At 45.3% G+C, this 19,978-nt stretch overlaps 1 protein-coding gene across 11 annotated transcripts in view; it reads right to left on the bottom strand.

Moving 5' to 3' along the window:
- The window catches only part of kis (chromodomain helicase DNA binding protein kismet), a 200,046-nt gene that overhangs the window by 50,621 nt on the left and 129,447 nt on the right, over positions 1-19,978 (bottom strand). For all 11 annotated transcript variants that reach the window (XM_065438209.2, XM_065438203.2, XM_065438211.2 and 8 more), the window contains 4 exons: positions 12,866-13,073; positions 7,289-7,434; positions 2,590-3,180; positions 1,077-1,447 (listed from right to left, as the gene is read on the bottom strand). In XM_065438209.2, coding sequence (XP_065294281.1) covers positions 1,077-1,447; positions 2,590-3,180; positions 7,289-7,434; positions 12,866-13,073 — 1,316 coding nt within the window. The remainder of the gene's footprint in view (positions 1-1,076; positions 1,448-2,589; positions 3,181-7,288; positions 7,435-12,865; positions 13,074-19,978) is intronic.

Here is a 19,978-nt window from a genome sequence, read left to right as displayed (position 1 = left end):
TCCCGAAATTTTGGATCTGTGGAGATGCAATTCTTGATCCAATATACACTTTGCAGCCTACATTCTTTCTGAATTATTTCAGCCAAATATTCTTGACAAAAGCTGTATTTGATCAACAGCTCAAAAACAGTACCCTATGCTGTTGTCAAGCATAAAAGGTCAAAAAGAAACTCAAAAAGAGAAACACAAAATCTGTTTAGCCTGGCTGAGTATTGCTTTTGTAGATAGAAACAAGGTTGACAACTAGCGAACAGGACGAAAGTTAAAATGCCCTTTCCTAACATTGCACTAGCACTAGCACTGTACACTGCAAGAAAGGATAAAGAAGGCACTCTCGCCACTCCTGCTGCCTTTAGTGTCTTACTGCAACGACGTTGCTAAAGGCACCTTTTTCCCTCATTCCCGCTTCTTGTAACTGCAGGCTATGCACAGAAAAGAGAGACATACTGTTCCCCCACTGCTGCCTCTCTCTCTCTCTCTCTCTCCTTTTTTTTCTTCTTTTTTTTTCTGAAGAGCTTTTAAGTGGCCGCAACATGCCTCAGTTGTGGAGACTACCGCTGGGATCCCTGCAATGCTCGGCCATCGTGGGAAACTCAACTCCCCATGGTTGAAAGCATAGAGCCTCATGAGGTGGCCTCCCCCATTTCTCATTTTGTCCCACCTGTATTTGCCCCAGCTGAATGGAACACTCTGCAAGTGTGGCCTATTGTTAATTGTGGCCCACCTTTACAAATGGGTGAAAATAAACAACTTCAGTTGAAAAAAGATTCAAAGCTTGCCCCCACTGACCTGCACCACAGTGGCAACAACTCATTGTGAACTCTGGATTAGAAGTCACAGTTCTGACTGTTAGAACAGCCATGAAGGTGCTGGCAAGCAAGTGCCACTTTACTGGCATTGTGATAGTCAGATTAGAGAGAAATTGCATGCTAAGATTAAACCTTATACTATAAAAACAATTAGGTGGCACAATCACAAATGATAAAATGTACTACTTATCATTGTACCTCAGCTTAAGAGTATAAAGGGACAAAAATGTCAAGAAACAATGTCTGTCAAACCTCAGTAACACATACCTGAGATTCTTCAGTCAACTGAGGAGTAAGAACACGGAATGGTGGAAATCCAGAGAGAGGCATTTTTGTGCCACTAGGAACCATTTCAACAGGGTCTTGCTCCGTATCAGTCTTTTCAACATCAGTCTTTGAATTGTCATCTTCTATAGGCGGTGGAGGCACAACTCCTGGCACAGACATCTCCAATGGTGTGAACCCTAGTGACACAGACGAGGCACCCAGCACAATAGAGTTGTCAGAAGAAGCAGGCTGCTCCTGTTGGCTCTCTTCAGCAGTAATTGTCTTCTGGGGTTCCTCATCTTTGGGTTCAACATCATTTATGTCCACCGACTTTCCTTCTGTTGTTTCAACCCCAGTAGGCTCAGAAAGAACTGCAAGTAAAATGTGCAGCACCAAGTGAAAAGAGAATGAGGATCAGAACTACCACGAATAAATTAAATGTCTAAATTGTTCATTCAAATACAGTGCAGATAGAAAATCATGCACAAAAGCCGAGCATGGGTGGAGCCTCAGCCTTTGCTATTTTTCTAAAAGCTGTACTGGTATAAGCCTTATTCTCAGCAGGGCTAACTGCAAAAAGAAAAGCTGTGACGAGAGGATGCAGTGCTTCAGCACTTCACACTTACTGTAAACTTCTATGTCCTCAACTTCCCATTTTTATCTACATATATATCCACATTCTAAACCATTTGCACACTTGCTCCTGTCTTCTCCACAACCCAAAAGGTTGTGGAGAAGACAGGAGCAGAGCAAACTGAACTCTGTGCAGGATGACCACCCTAGCTATAATAAAAACTAATTTAGTCAAAATGTTATCAGGGTTTTGTTGGTATCTTTATCCATTTTTAAATCTTACATGCCACTTCTATTTTTCATTTTTGTTTGAATAATAATTATTCAGCTTGGATTGCATTATTGTGCCCACTGAAGCAATATATCGCAGTGAGCTTTCATTGTTACAACCACACATAATACAGCTGCACTGGTCTGCCTATCCCTCTCTGCACTCAACACCTCCCCTCAACTTTCTTAACGCACAGAAGACTCTTCAAGAACCACTTATTTCAGCCTGTCATCCTCCCTCTTCAGCTAAGTTACAATAAAACACAGCCAATACCCTCATATACTATTTCGAGACAAAAAAAAGCTCCTCTGACATGCCTTTGCCCCAAGTTTACTACAAATAAACCTTTTATTTTATAAAAAAAATTATTCAATAACATGATATTGAACCTTTCTATGGCAATATTCAACAGTAGCCGAAATAAATTTGATTCAAGCAGATATATTTTAGATGCATGCTGCAATTTCAAATGACCTCTGAAATTTACAATGCCAGAATAATTAATCGAACAAAATTAAGGCTTGTTAAAACCTAATATTTCATACAACTCTACAATAATTTACAAGCAGTTGTCGCAGCTGCATAAAGCCAGTAAGCTTGCTACTCACATTCAGCATAGGCATTTTTCCTAAAGTCTATATGTAAAGCCTACAGTGGTGTATGACTAACCTTTATCAGGTTCATCTTGTTTTTCAGGAACAACGTCCACACTCTTTTCTTCACTTTTCTTTGGTTGTTCTAAAGGCAGCTCATCTAGTTCAACAGGCTGTTCCCTTGTACTGCTTTCCTCAAATGGATGCTCTAAAGCCCGAACTTCGGAAGGCTCATCAGCTACAAGTGCCATCTCATTGTTTACTTCATTGCCTTCCACCGCGTGCACAAGTTTCTCTTCAATATTGTTTTTCTTAGAATGCTCTTCATGTTCCGGAGATTTCTGGCTATGCTCTTCTTTGTCTGATGTCTCATCTTCTTGAAAAGAAACTTTGGGTGAGCCGGCTTCTTCAGACTTGACATTTACAGCTTCCGGCTGGACAGCATCTTCATCCTGTGTTTTTGCCACTTGTAATACACTCTCCTCGCTAAGAGGCAACTTTTCAGCTTCCCCCGAAGTTTCACAGGCAGGCATCTCATTTGCTGTCGAATTGTTGACCTTAGTGTCAACTGCCTGAGGAAGAATAGCAGCTTGAGTAACCATCTCTGGGCACACTTCTAGGTCGCTGTCAGCCGCTGCTTTTAATATGGTTGGCACTGCAACATCCACTAGAAAAATGTGGAGAAAAGTTAGCTGTTAGAGAAACAATAAGAATATAATTGACACAGTAACAAGCATCACATTTCATGCTCTAAGAGTAGGAGACGCAAAAGGCACGCAATAATATATTGTAATTCAAATTTCACAGGAATGACAAAAACGAACTCTGAAATCTATCAACAAAATGAGAAAGGACCATTTAAAACATTTAATTACTAAAGATACCAAATAACTTCGTATATTGCACAAAATCTGGGCAAAAACCACAATCTTGTGAAGTTGACCCGAACAATACTGACGAAACTGATTCACGGTGTCTACCAAGTTGACATTTCCAAATTGCCCGAGTTTTCAAGGTTTTCCCTGAGTGCCTTTGTGAAATTCCCCGAGTGACGCAGAACTTATTCGCTGTGCATTATACTAACTCCTCCCTTCTGTTTTCTTTTTGCATAAACACTACTTTTTACTGTTCACACTGGATTAAGTCATTTTTCTTTTTTTTCACGTGCTTACTAAATAGTGCTTTCGTCATTGGGCAAGCACTTGAATATCCCAGACGAGTCTCTAATTGAGTCCCCCTCTGCACTTACCTCAATTTCCTGATTAACAAGGCTCTGTTCACAATAATATTGATACCTTATATTCTTGAACACTAATCTATCACTTTAACTTCACTTAATGTTTGCCTTTGTGTCCCTTTAACCCTTTACCTCCTGTTGAAGAGTAGAGTCGTCATGAAATTTTGTACCAATACAGTTGAACCCCTTAATAAAAAACACATACTGGGCAGCAGTTTATGTCTCTTATAAGAGAGGTCTCTTATAGCAGGGTGCCAAGTTCTCATTTTATACCCAGCCCTTATTTTGATATTGGTACCATACATTTAAAACAAGCACAAAAGAAGGCTAAAAAAGTTGAAAAAGGTTTATTATTTGACATTTGTTGGTTGGTTTGCTTCATGGCTGCATTGACAGTGTTCTTCGGCACAGCTTCTTCCAGTCCTTCGTGGTCACTGGTCCAAAGCTGTATCTAGTCCTAACTCCTCCAAGTACTGTCATGACCTTCCCAGAAGTCATTGGTGCTGCACAATCACTTTCATTGTCAGACACACCTGTAGCACTGTCTTCACTTTTCCCATTTTCCTTCACCATCCTGATTATGTTCTAATCACCGAGGTCTTCTGTAACAGCAAGACTGTCATCCACTTCAACAAAGCCTTGACAAGTGCCCGACTCATTAAAGTTCCTCAGAATGATGGGACAAAATTCAGGCTCCTCACTCACATAATTGAAGTCTTCATCAGCAATGTCCTCGTCTGTGCCTTCCTGCTGCAGATTAAAATCCGCTTTATGGGAGCACCCTCTCAAAGTGATCTTGCTAAAGGGCCCCTCACCAGGCCCCATAGCAAATTTTGGTTACACACTGGAAGTTGTTACGTGTTTTAAGGAGTGTTCCGCCTCGAAAATTGTTCAAATTGGCTCATTATTAGCCGAGACAGAAATATTTCAGTGCCGTGAACCCATGATTTCAGAAGGCAAACTTCACTGCAAAGATATACGCTCTCTCCACTTGGCCCACCTCGCCTTTGCAAGCGAAATTTCGTCCCTGCGTTCTCCCACACTGGACCTCGAGGATCACGTAACGCATAAGCACCGCTTTCTTCTTCTTCTTTCCCCCTTGCTTTTTCCCACCAACAAGCAGATGAAACGGAAGTACATCTCTCTTGCTGCAGTGCGTAGTTAAAAAAAAAAAAAACTTGCAGAGATTTAGTTTGTGTGTTTTATTATTTCTCTAAGCCTTAAATCTTCTATTCAAGCAACATATTACACAAATTACAGATGTTGCTTTGAGTAATTCTCGAAGTCACGTGTCACTACGAGCGATGCCACAGTGCAGACACGTGTACGTAGGCGCACTAGCACGAGTACGTCATCCTCCGCTTGGAGCATGGCGGCCGCGAGGAGAAGAGAAAACGGTGTTCGGTTTGAAATTTCAGGTCTTTCCACAGCGCATAGTGATGTAATACTTTGCAGACTCGATCGTTACCACGCAATGTATGCTCTGCACCTGTCAACTCAAAATGGCCAGAGCTGGTGAGGGGCCCTTTATTGTAGTTACAGGGGCCAGATAGCATTTCAACTGCTGTCCTCACGTTGATTGTTATTTCCTGCTTCTCCAGCATATCAAACAACAGCCGTTTAACAAGCCATCCTCTGTACTTTCCTTTAACAGCTCTTATGACCCCTTGATTGATAGGCTGCAGCAAAGATGTGCAGTCAGGTGGGAAATAGCTCAGCTCAACAGCTTTCAATGACGGGGTTTTTGTGTAGACTGAACAGCTGTTTAAAAACATGAGAATTTTTCCAATTTTCAATGCCACCTTCTGATCAAAAGTAGTCAGCCATTTGATAAAAATCTAAGCTGTCATCCATGCAGCCTTGTTTGCAGCCTTGCTTGCAGTGACATTTGTACAGTGCTTCTTTAGGTAGTGTGGGTTTTTGGACTTGCAAATAACCAGAACTTTTTCTTTTTCAGTTCCGTCCATATTAGTACAGAACACAGCTGTAATACGATTTTTGGACTTTCTGCCTCCACTGCCATTTTTACTAGCAAGGGCAAACGATTTTCCAAAAAGCATTTTGAAATATATTCCCAACTCATCCAGGTTGAAGATATCGCAAGCCTTTCTTCCTCTCAGCAATGTCTAATTTTTCCACTGCCTTACGGCATTTTCGTCGGCAGCTTTGTTTTCGCCACAAACAGCTTTGTAGCTGATTCCGTGCCTACGCTTGAAGCGGTCAAACCATCCTTGACTAGCCTCAAAATCAATGCCAAGGCCAAATGCAAGCTGCCTGGCTCTGGCTTGAACCAAGAGTCTGCTGAGCACTATGTTCTTGCTCCGTGTATCCTGCATCCATAAAAGAAGTGCTTCTTCTAAAGCAGGATGGGATGACTTGTGCAGTTTCAATCTGCTTGCTGCGGTTGGCACTTCTTTCAAAAGCTTATCTTGTTGGGTCCAAATACCACCGATTATCTTTCTAGACAACCCAATTTCCTGGCAGCATCTACTTGCTTCATTCCGCACTTTATATATATCCGCAATGATGTCCAACTTTTTGCAACAGTCAGGAAACGTATGGCGCTTGATGGAGCTGTCCGTCATACTGAGGCAGTGACAGCCAGGCAACGACAGTGAATAAAGACAACAGCACATGGAGAAAGAAAATTGGAGAAGTATAGCAATGGCGATTTGGCTATACACTGTGGAAAGTGTTGATTGGGTCACGTGCAGGCTTGCCCAGGAAGCATAACTAAGAAATTATAACGAAACTAAATAAAATATATATATAGAGATGTATAAATGGTGAAAATGATGGGCAAAATGGACGTTTCTAAAAGCATAGCATTTGAGATTTATAGCTTGGACTGTTGTCGTCCATAACCACTATCGGCTTTTTTTGGTTTTGATTTGGCTATTGTTTTGCTTTCTGCTGATTCTTAGCTCACTCAAGTGCCTGCACACACGATCGCACTCGTATCCTTGGCGGTGCGAGAGAGAGAGAGAAAGGATTACAGTTATCAAACACTGACCTCCTCATTTTTTTTCTCCTTTCTTTTTGTATTTCAAGTCCATTGGTATCTGTAGTGTTAGCAATTTACTTGTCTGTTGACGTGTCGATTATTGTACATTATATGGAGGGCGAGGGCTTAAGCTTTTTCACAGCCCTGTTCCTTTGCTTCCAACATGCTTACTCTACTCATGCTCCCGCCCAACACAAATTGACAAGCATTAATCGTAGGAATTTTCCAGCGAAGGGCATATAAGCTCAATTTTCTAGAGTATTAGCCCCTCTCTCTTTTCAAAACAAAAGATTGCAAAAAAAAAAATGGCAGCCTGCACAAAAAGCCTTTCTAATGTCAAATTTGATGTTTATATTGAAATTACATTTCATGTTCAGACTCCATGATGCCCTATGCATCTGCTATGATCCAAGTTACTCATTCCGCCCCCCCCCCCTCTTCGACACTCGTTTTGGACATCTTGGACAAGAAAAATGTAACGCTTGGAATTGATGAAGTCCTATATAGCACAGAGCAGGTGAGACAGAGACTTGCCTGTAGTAGGTGCCAGAGGGAAAGGGTGCCCATGGTGGCCAACAATCATCACAGGAGGTTTGGATGCAGACTGCGCACGAACAACTTCCCGGAAAGAGAGTTCTCCATCATTTAGCAGATGATAATCCATTCTGCTTAAGCCATACCTGCATATAAAAAATAAAATACTGAGTTGCCAAGAGAATAACATAACCACAGACGTGGGCACAACAAAAGGTACTAAACAAGATACAAAACAATAACATTTTTATCATAATTTAACAGCAGAATACAGCACACTCCTTCCAAAATAAAGTTTAGAAGTGACCAATATACATGCTAAATTCTCTGAGGAGCTGTCAAGAAACCTCCACATAGCTTTAAGACACATTTGTTCACTCGTTCTTACTACTGCTCAGACCACTTACAGCGTAACCGATTATAGTGCAGGACCGGATATAACGTGGTCTTTCCTTACTCTCGTTTTTCCTATATAAATCAATAAATGTGCATACCGGTTATAGTGTAGCCGTGCGAGCTAAAATAACGGTTACAGTCAAACCCGCTTACAACGATCCCAGATATAATGATCTACCGGTTATAACAACCACATTTCACAGCATTTACGATTTTTCAACCCTGCCTATTGGAACTGTGTCCAAAAATAACGACTATTTTCAAAAAAGGACTGTGGTGTTACAACAAGCACTTTAACTCTTTCGGGACCGGGGAAAAAACAGGCAATTCTGATGGGTGTCAAAAATTATTTTTTATTACGAATAGTCATTACGCTATATTGCTGCAATGTTTATCAAAATGTAGCTAATTAGATGGTCTTTCATGCATAAAGAAAGGTTAGACTTAAAAGTGATATATAATATTTTTTAAAAAATCTCAAATTCAAGATTTGCTGAAAGAACAACATAAAAAAGTTGGAAAAGTCATGGATATACAAGTGGAAAAACATAATAAAAAAATTCAAGATATACAAAATGTGCTACAATGCCTCCTTTCTTGCTTGTGAAAATTTGGCACGCGTATCTACAACTGTCTTTTTTTTGTATGAAATCTAGCTTGCACCAGTGGTCAGCCACTCAGGTCCCACGGTTCTTGTGCCACTCGACGAAGCAGTTCCGGGCAGTCGTAAAACACAAGTGAACTTGGCATGTGCTGCAAAAGACATTAGTTTTGAGCTCGATTTTCTTCTGCTCATAGCACAGCTTGCAGTTTCTGCGTTTTGCCACTTTTTCCGGCTTGTGGAGTGCATGTTTTGCGACGGGTGGTGGAGGCGTGTGTGCTTGCTTGGCACCGTCAAGATTCAGAAGCTGCCGAATGAGCTCTTCTCTAAAAGCTAGGTGGTCAAACCCGGCAGTGCGTGCCAGCTCAGGAATCTCTGGGTGCAATGTGCGGTGAGCTTGGAAGAGTACAAAACTGTTCACACATGCAATATCGATGCAGTGGAAGAACAGAGTCTTCCACCACCGTACGCTTCTCATGAGAACATTATAATATCCAATCATTTGATCCGATTTATCTACGCCTAGCATGCCAGCATTATAATCATGGATCAGCAGAGGCTTTGTTATAGATATCTGAGTCCAGGAGTTTTGCCTTCTTTCCCTTCTTTTTGCGGTGACCGTGTCATTTGCAGTATGAACCGTGCTCATCATGTTGACAACACGCCGGTCTTTCCACTGAAGGTACAGGATGTTCTGATCGCGCAACCATCGAATGTCGCCACGTTGAGCTTTTTTTTCCCACCGTGCATCCTTCAGTTCGGCAGGAAATCCTCGGCGATCCTTGCGTGTGGTTCCGCAAGCCAATGTTTTTCGGCTGAGAAGATGACTGAACAGGCTAGTAGAAGTGTAAAAATTGTCCATAAAGATCCTGTAGCCCTGATCAAGATATCTGTGACACAGCTGGCAAACTACGTCGAAAGCTAAGCCATGGGGCCCTGGCTGCTCACGCTTACCGGTATACACACTAAACTGCACAGTATATCCGGTGCCAGGGTCAGCTAGGACCCACAGCTTGTAGCCCCATTTTGTTACTTTATCTTTGATATACTGTCGGATGCCTGACCGCCCTTTCGATTTCACCATGCGCTCATCCACGGAAAGATTGCGATGTGGCTGGAAAAGATTCGCTGACACTTCGTTCATGTGTTGCAGGAGCCACAACATGTATCGGAGCTTTCTTCTTGAACTTTGAGTGACATCGTCCAAGTCTGCAACTTGCAACATTGCGAGTAGAGCTATGAACCGGCGTCGCCGCATGATCCGTGGTGGGAGCAGACCGCTGTACAGATCTCCTACGTTCCAATACAGCTTCAGCCGAGGAACCTTCACAACGCCCATGTAAATTACGAGTCCGATAAACTTTAGCATTTCACTTGGGGTGACTTCTTCCCAAGATCCATCGGAACAAGCATGCGTTGGTTTTTCCAAAATGTGAGTCCAAGCATACTTGTTCGTGTTGTCACAAATTGTTTCGATCACATTCATCGAGAAAAACAGAAGAAAGAAGTCCAGAGCAGTCAAGAATTTCTTTGATCCGCTTCTGAGCGCCACGCCCACTTCTGCGTCCAAGCACACGCCAGGTTCCCGTCACGGCGAAAACTCAATCCGCTTCTGCGCTGGCGGCAGCAGATCATTGCCGTAGCTTGTTGAGACCCTATCAAGTAAAGATAAAATAATGAGAACATATAGCGAGCCCGTTCACCTACTCCAGAAAGAAATGAATGTGGAACTATGCTCACCTTCGGCTACTAGATGAAGTCCGTGGCTCATCATCATCCGAATCGGAGCTGCCGAAGTCGTCTTCAGACTCTTCGCTGCTCGGTTCATCAAAAAAATCCGTTGCCGAAGCAGCGGAATCGCGCGATTGACGGCGTTCTTTTCGAGCGACCGGACGCGAGCACGACGCCATTTTCCACTGCGTCCGCCGCCGCCGCAATCGAGAAAATTCTCTCTCGCGTATCGCCACCTGCTGGAAATGAAAGAAACTATGCCGAAACCGAGAGTCTAGTTCCTGACGACCTCCTAGATGGAGCTACATGTCCAAGAGCGCGGAAATTTGAACGGGGCAGTGCGCGCAAAACCGTCGATCATATAGGATCGATGGCCTATGGGCCGGTCCCGAAAGTGTTAAACCGGCCGCTGTACAAGGAGGCCACACGCGAAGTTTCGAAGCGCGACCGAACTAAGTGCACGGCACTGGTCTAAATGCCGGCTGACTGCCTATGAAACTCGCATTCGTTGTGCCATGCATCTTCACACTTTAGGGACATCTTGAGCAAAAGTGTCCCAATGTGGTCACTTAAAGGGACCCTGAAACGATTTTGGCGATTTTCTACAAACGTACTGAGTCGTTAGAGTAGGTTCTTCTGATCATTAATTGATGCATCTAAGTGCTCTGCGTAAAGCGCGTAATTTATTATAAGGTTTTAAAAATACCCATCGCTGCCGATCGCAGCGCACTGCTCGGCGGAATTTTAAGCCGCCCCTACCCATATGATGCAAATAACCCATATTACGTCACATGGGCGAGCTATCTGATATGCTGACCAGGGCGCGTGGTCGATAATTTTTCCAACTTTATGGTGAACAAATGATGCTCGCAATACTTGGAATGTTAGTTACTTTGTTTTTGTAAAAAGAAAATAACTTAAAGAGAATACACAAGAATAGTATTTTAGTACACTTCAGCACTTCCGGCACACAGCAAGTGTCGTCTGCTTGTGTTACAACGTACTCCATTTTGACGAGAGCTCCGCGGTCAGAGTCGGTCTCAGTCTTTTCGCGAGCACTATTATTCGACTTTGTTGCCTTGTGGACTGCAAACCTAGCGACCTGCAAACAGTGAGTCCAGTATTAGGGCAAACGCAAGCGCAAGGGGACAGGGTCTGGCCGCTTGACTGTGCCGGGATGAGCCACGAGATGTGCAGAAGGGCAAATGTGAACGGTCTGCACGGTGCCGCCACCTGGTGGCACAGAGCTCAACGATAGACAGTAGCAGCAACGAAGTGTATTCTTTGCTGCTGGTGTGTATTTTTCGCAGGAGTGTAATCATCAACACGTTGATTTAAAAATGTTTAAAATGCTTTACACTTGGTTAGAGCAATATTAGCGTTTTGTTTGACTGGTTAAGCGCTGCGCCAGCAAGTGTCTGGACCGTGCAGACCGATCAGGCTGCCCACGTACGTCTACGCTAAAGTTCCTTCATCAGCTTGAGTTTATGCCTCCAGTCATTTGCCGAAATGACCAGCTTGCCTGTTTTTAGCGGAGTACCGGACACGTTCGGCACTACGACAGAATGCTCGCAACGCACGCTGCTTCGATAGCTCTCGGTCGACGGCCAAGCGGCTAGCGGAGAGGTCTCGCGCGGGCGGGGGCGTGCTCCTAAACAACCGGAAGTGAGCGATGTGACGTCGCATCGTGACGCTGAACCAGTGAAGGCGGAGCTTAGCGCTGCTCGCTCGGCGAGCGAGTTGAGGAGGAAAAGCATAGCTAGGGAGGAGGGTAACTTCTAATCGCTTGCAGCTCCATTAATACGTAACGCTTCACTTAAATTGTGGTGCGAATGTTCTACTTAAGCTGTACCCTACGCGCCTACAAAATTTGTCCGAACCGTTTCAGGGCCCTTTAAGCTCAGCAGCAGATTTTGCTAAGAAATCCCATAAAAGGCGCCTGGCATTCACAACACTGTCTTCATTGCTGATGGCGAAGAAACAGTTTGTTTTGCCCTGCTTCGCAGTGGCATGAACAAACATGTGGTGTTTAGTTGATGCCATGAGAGGTTTTATATAGCCTTTACCATCATTGTCCAGGTTTATGTCGCATGTACAAGTCGTGCGAAATCTTAAGTGCTCGCTTTTCCTGGATGACACAAAACGGAGAAATTCTAAGTATAGGACATGAAGAACACCTAAAGGTACTTTTTCTTGGGCTTTGACAATGCCATGGTGTCAATGCAGCTATGAAGCACAAAACGCTACGACACCAATCTTCAAAGCATGCTTCAATCTGAAGCAAGCAGAGTTAGACCAAGCTAGGCATAAACCACCCACATACATATCACGAAGTTAAATCTGATTTTGGATAGCTACGTAACGTGTAATGGCAATAAGAATGTGGCTGTGCTGCAAAGACAACAAAGCCTTCCCCCCTCCACCCCCGGCACAGTGGTGTCGGAGCAGTTTTAGAGATTCATGACCGTGCCCAAAAGATCGGGAGATTGGTCGGAATTGGGAATGTCCAGGGCAAATCAGGAACGTTGTTGGCAGGTTTGCATTAGTGAAGTTATGCTCAGAAAGAAAAAACTACACTGTCTAAAGACAACTTCATTTCATTCAAAGTACAACTGAAAAAATAATTATGCTGCACCAACTACACTGACTTGCTAAACACTCTTGCCAATGAGATCTCTTTTCTCTATGTTTCGTTATTGTGAAAAATGCAGCGACATGTAGTTCAGGAACAACAAGACCACAGAAATTGCTCTTGGAGGAGAGAAATGGCTAATGTGGCAAAAGTCCAAGGCCTGTAGGCAACCAGAGAAAAACCAACAAGCTTCAAAGTAGGAAACAAAAGCGCTTACTTAGCTGCACCAATGAGCAAATCTTTATCGTGCCGTCCACATATCCACCAGTCTGGAAGGTCCATAGAAGGCTGACACAGTTTCAGCCTCTCATCCAGTTCAGGATGTGGCAGAATCTCTTCCCTTATTTTACTCAGCAGCTCAATACGTTGCAAACAGCGTGTGGCTCTCTCTTCAGATATTGGCTCAACAACGTACTGCAGGTTCTCTGTAGATTAAACACAATTCAATAAGACGTTAATAAGATGTTACGTAGGTTCCTATTGTGATGCCTATATGCACTACAATAATGCACAGGTCCTCCAACAATGTATCCCCACAATCGCATTTAAAGAAAATCATTTAACAAAAATCACAAGGAAAACAATATAATTTCGATCAATTACTGTCCCTGCTTTTGAAGAAAACAGACAAAAATCATATTTACATTGTACATGACTCTGCCAATGCCACCACGGCGAGTAAAGGAACGTTAAAAAACAGTTAAATAGGAATACTTAAGGTTTTCTAAAGACAAATTCAGGGCTATTACACAATTGACAACTGGCAAACTTTATTTTCAAGTTTTAGGCCCTGCTCCATCTATGGTAGGGGGGGGGGGAAAGAAAACCAGCACCTGCCAGGTATATGTCAAAATGAAAGAACCAAAAGCACTGGTGCAGTAAAACCTTCGTTATTTGAATTTCATGGGACCGAAATAAGTGGCTTAATTTAATTAATCAACGCTCAAATTATCAAGGGTATAAAAAACAAACAAACACATGATTGCTGTGTCAATAGACCATTTACTGAATGCTTTGGAAATCCCGTTTTCACCTGGCACAAGAGCAGTGCGGAAGCTGCAATTCTCCTCATCTCATGACTGATTAGCTCTCGCAGCGGCGGAGGCCTCCTTGCAACTTCCTTCGCAACGAGGCCACACCGAGACACGCCTTTGACTAATGCAAGGATATTCCCATTAGTTTTTCGCCGGTGAGCTGGTCACTATCAGATTGACAACTTTGCAGTGAGTCAATATGAAATTACTGTTTGCCGCAACCGAAGCTCCGGCTTCGTATCAGCAGATAACAGTGCGCAATTCCCAAGCCAAAATGCAAAGCCATCTTCAGTTGACTCGCTAGCAGCGCCAGTGGCGTCAGTCAGTCACTGCCATCTCTTTGCTGCACAACGTTCCTATGCGACTACGCCCTGCCTCCCGCAACCTCCCGATAAGCGAGGCAGCTATGCGATAAGCGAGCCAAGCTACGCTCCGTTTGCGGCAGCAGGTGTGAACTTGTCTGAGGCTAACAGACGGTTTATATTACAGTATAATCCGTCTGCCTATATAAGTAGTTTATTCTCAGCCAGTTCTTTCTGAGGCATGAGCGAGGCAACCGGTGGAAGTCCTTCGTCTGCCGCTGTTGCTAAATGAGCTGCCCGAGCAAAGGCCCAGCACAGTCGCCGCCAGAATCCAGAGGTGCACTACGCCAAACCAGGCATTGTTACAGCAAGTCTAGCATATATCCATCTATTTCTCCGACCTTAAAGCTACCTTCACGACAATCAAGAACAAGGAGTGGAGTGTTCCTTGAAGAAGTGAAGAATAAGAAGTTTTAACTGCACATACATGTCTTGCTCAAATTACTTGCCTCGGTATATAGAAAAGCCGAAACAGCTGAAGAGCTGTGCTCAAATTTCGCATTAGGAAATAATGCAATTGTCGACTTTTTTTTCCCCCCCCCCCCCCCCCCCACACCGAGCATTTTCCACCTGACCATTTTGGCAGCCGTCAGGTCAATGTCTTTTAGCGCGCGACGTTCACATCACCCGTGCGCGTCTCCCGGCCTCCCCTTTCCCGTGGAACTGGTGGACACGCCCGCTCTTCTGCTGCGCTGCGTGTGTGTGTGGGGCGCCGACGACTACGGTTTCGTTGTTGCTTGTTGTTGCCTCCGTGCACATCAACGATATCAGTGTTTTAATCGGTTCGTTCGTGCGAGTTCTCGCTGCCACAAAGGAGATTGACGACGGCTAACGGAAGCGCAAAACGATATCAATCAAGCAGAAGGTGGCTATGCTGAATGCCGTCGAGTCCGGCGTGAAGAAGAAAAATGTGGCCGAAGATTTCGGCATAGTGTTGAGCACACTGTCAACAGTTTTGAGCAGCAAAGAAGCTGTCACCAGTGCTATAACACATGGCGTCAAAGGCAACAGAAAGAAGCTGCGAGCCCCCACTTTCAAAGCTGTAGAGAAGGCGGTCTTCAAGTGGTTTTTGGACGCAAGAGCAAGCGGCACTCCTGTGAGTGGGGCACTGTTGCAGCACAAAGCGAGAGGCTTCGCGTGCATCATGGGGCATGACGAATTTGTGGCGAGTGTGGGCAGGCTGCAGTATTTCAAGGAGCGCCACGGCATCGTCCGCAGGGCTGTCAGCGAGGAAGCGCAGTCTGTCGACCGCGAAGCTGCAGTGGCGTGGGTGGAGATAAACGTTCGACAGCTGCTAGAAAAATACAGTGCCAAGGATTTGTTCAATGCAGATGAGACAGCCCTGGTCTACGAGATGCTGCCGCAAAAAACCTTGGCCCTCAAAAGTGAACGCTGCCAGGGCGGTAAGCAGAGCAAGGTCCGCATAACAGTGTTGCTTTGTGCCAACATAGATGGGTCGGAAAAGGTGCCAGCCCTCGTGGTCAGCAAAAGTGCGTCACCACAATGCCTCAAAGGCAAGCGAAATCTCGAAGTGAGTTACTGTATTTACAGGATTGTAAGTCGACCCATTTTTTTAAGATTTGAAAATCTGAAGTGGGGGGGTCGACTTACAATCGAAATCAAAATATGGCACCGCCAGAAAAGCGAGACCAACGGGAGCTACAATGTAGTTACAATTCTATGCTTGCTCTATGGCCCTACTCGTAGCTTTTCACTATCCCACGTGTTTGTTCACTTTTCGGAAGGGTTTTTCAACATTTTTGAGAGCTTTACAGTACACACAACACTCATTGGGGGATGTCGATAGTTGACGAAAGCGCCACTGTTCCATTCGTAGCGGCACCCTCAGAACGACGGCACTTGCGGGGAGTATCGGTAGTTCATGGAAGAGTAGACACCACTCACGGGTTTTTCTCTATTGTTTGACCAAAGGCATTGGTTTGACGCGTTCGACTTGACTGCCGGCTATGTGCTACTTCCATGCTTCTTCAGTCGTCATGAGTGCTCCAGGCCCACTAATCATTCGGCACTCGTTCACAGCAGTATTCAAGAGGCTTGCTGTCCTTTATGCCGAAGAAACAAATTGCTGCGCAGCGGGCCGCAAGTTCGACGTTTCTGAATGGGTGGTGCGAGAGTGGCGACTGCAGCGAAGCGAAATTTTCACCTACGACGGCAAGTGAGGAATTTCGCACATGCCGAAGTCTGGACGCTTTCCGGAGCTGTAGGCCAAACTTCCGGCCTACGTCACTGAAATGCATGATCGGTCCCTGCCAGTGAAGTGCGACATTGTCATAAAACAAGCCCGGATCTTCGCCTTTTAAGGACCTGCTCCGCCGTGAGTACAAGTGGCTGGCGGCAGAAGACAGCAAATTTACGCCAACCGGACCTGTCAAAAGAGCCTCCCTGATGGCTGCGTGTGGTTGTGTGCATTCGGCGTGGGCTGCTGTTCCACAAGATGTCGTGGTGCGGTCGTTTGCCAAATGTGGAATTTCACTGGACGACAACGTGCTGTGGGAGCATAGCAGGGACGACAATGGCAGCACTAGTGAAGACGAGTAGTCCAGTGACCATGTCAGCTACTAATAAATTTTTGTTATCGAATGCACCCTCGGGTATGTTTTTTTTTTTCCCCTGCACGCGATATGAGAAGGGGGGGGGGGTCGACTTACAATCGAATGGACTTACAATCGTGTAAATACGGTATGTGTCCAACCGCAAGGCTTGGATGACGAGAGAAATTTTTGCACAATGGCTGCGGGAGTGGGACGAGCGGCTGGGCAGGGTAACCAGAAGATATGCCTCAGACTGGACAACTGCGCGGCCCACTACACTGCCGCTAAGCTCTGAAACATCGAGCTATGCTTCTTGCTGCCAAACTGCACTGCAGTTGTGCAACCCCTCGACGAAGGAGTTATCATGAACTTTAAGTTGGGCTACCACAAGCGTGTGATCAACTGGATTCTGCTCAATATGAGCATAAAGCGCTAGTCTGCAATCGACTTGTACATGGCGATCAAGATGGTACGGGCTGCTTGGATGGCTGTACCGGCAAGCACGATCGCCAACTGCTTCAGGCATGCCTCATTTGGCGTAAGCAGCGGCGGTTACAGCGAAGACCTTGGTGCTGCCGCCAATGAGGGTGTTGCGGGCGACCAAACCATAGCGTCATGGGATGCTCTCCTTGACGCCGGCGTTGTGCCCAACTGCAACACCTTCTGCACGTATGTCAGTGCCGATGTTGACGCGGTGATGATGGAAGAGCTAACAAAGGCGGAAAGTGTATGCGCGGTGACATGGGTGCCTAATGACAGTGACAAATGTGTCGACGACAGCCTGGAGCCTGATACAGTCGCCGACCGTTTATTTGGGCCTCACGGGGACTGCGGAAATGTCCGAATAAACAGGTGTCTGAAAAAGCAGATTAGGAAAAAAAATTCCTTTATTTCCACGCACTTATTTGGGCTCGGCAGTAGGCGTGAAGAAATCATGAATGCGTCGTTGCACGCTGTTCCGTTTACGCGCAATCAGATAAGCCTGAACCTCGGAGAGGGTCGTACGGTCAATAAAGGTGGCTGAAAGCACAGTCACTGCTTGTACACGCTTTGCACGCGACGGCAGCGTAGCACATGGTGCGTCATCTTCCGACTCGGAGTCATCGTTTGGCGGCGCAGCAGAAACCTGACGAATGAACTCGCCATCGTCAAGTTCTGCGCATGTTAGTACAGCAGTATCAGCACCTGTGAAACTGTCAAATGAGGCGGTGTCCAGAATCGCAATGCAACCACTGCGCAGGTCTCGGCAGAACATTTTTGGCGTCAGTAGGAAGCACATCGGAAGGCGACAAATCCTAGGCTTCCCAGCACCCGCTTGCCGGCATTCCCCAGCGCAGTATGCGCGGGCACTGTCGGGGCCATTAGACACTTGACGCAATGTTTTCGTATGCCGCGTTGCATCACCGCAACCTCGACACAGCACACAAAGCAAACATCACCACGCCGTCACGTCGACATCAGTCGCACAAACTAAAAACCTGGCCTACTCGCAGCGTCGTGCACGAATAAACGAACAAATCAGCTGCTAGATTGTCTTGACATGGCATACTAAGCTGAGACCGGAACTGCTGTAGCTACAAACCAGGCAAAAAAGATGATGATGAGCAGGGATTTGCAGTAGCGCCACTTCATGGGGCAGCAAGGAGGCTCCTTTCAAAACAAAAATGGCGTTCAGCAAGTCGAACCATGCAACGGTCAGAGTCAGTGCATGGTGCTCTCGATCGAGTTGGCTCAAGGAGTGTCCGAAAAATCAGACGAGAGGTTGCAAGGCGTCCGAACTTTCGGCAGTTGTTATACATTATGGTTATGGGGAGAATGGCGGTGCCGCGAAGCAAACCAAGTGATCAAGCATGTCCGAATTTTTGGAGACCGGAAAATCAGTCAGCGACTGTATTGGCGAACCTGACCGAACAACGCCCACACAAGCGCTGGATGCGGCAGACCTGCTGCGCCGCTTCTTTGCACTCACGATGACGGCGAGGACGCACTCGAAATAGTGGCTGCAGCTGAAAAAGCCATCATTCGCCTGAAGAAGACGCGGCAAAAATCTATCAAGGACTTTTTTTCTGCGAAGTGCCAGCTGCTGTGCTGTTGTTCCATCAGTGATGAGCCATTTGGCGTGAATAAAGTAGCAATTCCTTGCTGTCTTTTTTTCCCCTTTCTTTCCGTGCTATGGTTGTTTTCTTTTTCGCGTGGCAGGCTGCTGCGAGATTTGGTGGTGAGTACATCTGCCCTTGCTTGCTAATTGTGGATAGAAATGGATAGTGGCTATAACGAACTAATGGTTATAACGAGGTTTTACTGTACATTCCTTAATTACACAAGCGTGCACCCGCCATCTTCCGTCACAGCACCAGAAACCGATACACTTGATAAGCGTGCTGGCAGGCCTTCAAAGCTATTTCAGACATGCCTGTGGTGCTTCAAGCCCTTGGAGGCAGTAAGTATAAACCCCATGCAAGCGATCTTGCACGCGACAGCGACAAGCGACGCGATGGAGATGGCTGTCGCGTTCGCTCGTCGCCTACAAGTTGCACCCCATGCGAGCGACGACTTCGAGCGACGTCTCCCCAGCGTTGCCGGTATGAGGGCAGCAATATAGGCGCCGAAACTAGCGTGACGCGTGCTTTATTAACTTAAGTTGATGTATTTTACTGTAAAAAGCAGCATAAAATATTTCTGAAAGTCTTGCAGTAGGTTCTTATCCTTGCACGTATAAAAATTCAATCGTTTGCTCGTTCCGTGCGACAATCAGAAGTACTGAAGTTATGTACATCCAGTTCCGGCTTTGCGCTATTGGCTAGTCGCTCATAGCACTTCCGGGCGACGAGCGACGAATTCTAGATTTGCAAAACCGAGCGATCGCGCGACAAGACCGAGCGATCTGTTCAAGCGACGGCCCGATCCGTCGCGCGAACCCGTCGCTCGTCGCTGTCGCGCACAAAATCGCGTCAATGGGGTTTAGCCTGTAGAAGGCATGTGTTGATTTTTTTTTTTTTTTGACGTTCTTTCGGCCCCTCAGGGAGTTCAAAAAATCGTATGTTGACTATTACATATCGAAGTAACCCCTTTTGAGGTGCTTGTACTATTTTTTCAAATGTAGTTGGGCTTAGAAGTAACATGGATGCTCTATAGCACACTGGTACAGTTGGGGAACACTTGTGGTTATGAAAGCAAAGTTAAAAAAATAAATCACATGCGTCACTGTAAAAAATAGTCCACTAATTTCATTCACATCTGGAAACAGGAGAAATATGTCCACTTTACAACAGCACACAGTTTCAATGTATAATATTCCTAAAACTTTATAACTAAGTTGCATCTGACATGGAAATACCTTCATTATATCCAAGTTTCGAAGTATATATTGGCAATTTAGAAA

Source organism: Dermacentor albipictus, chromosome 1 (genome assembly GCF_038994185.2).
Source record: "Dermacentor albipictus isolate Rhodes 1998 colony chromosome 1, USDA_Dalb.pri_finalv2, whole genome shotgun sequence".
Taxonomy (NCBI): Eukaryota; Metazoa; Arthropoda; class Arachnida; order Ixodida; family Ixodidae; genus Dermacentor; species Dermacentor albipictus.
Note: the sequence above shows the minus strand (reverse complement) of the source record. Positions and strands in the feature narration are given on the sequence as shown.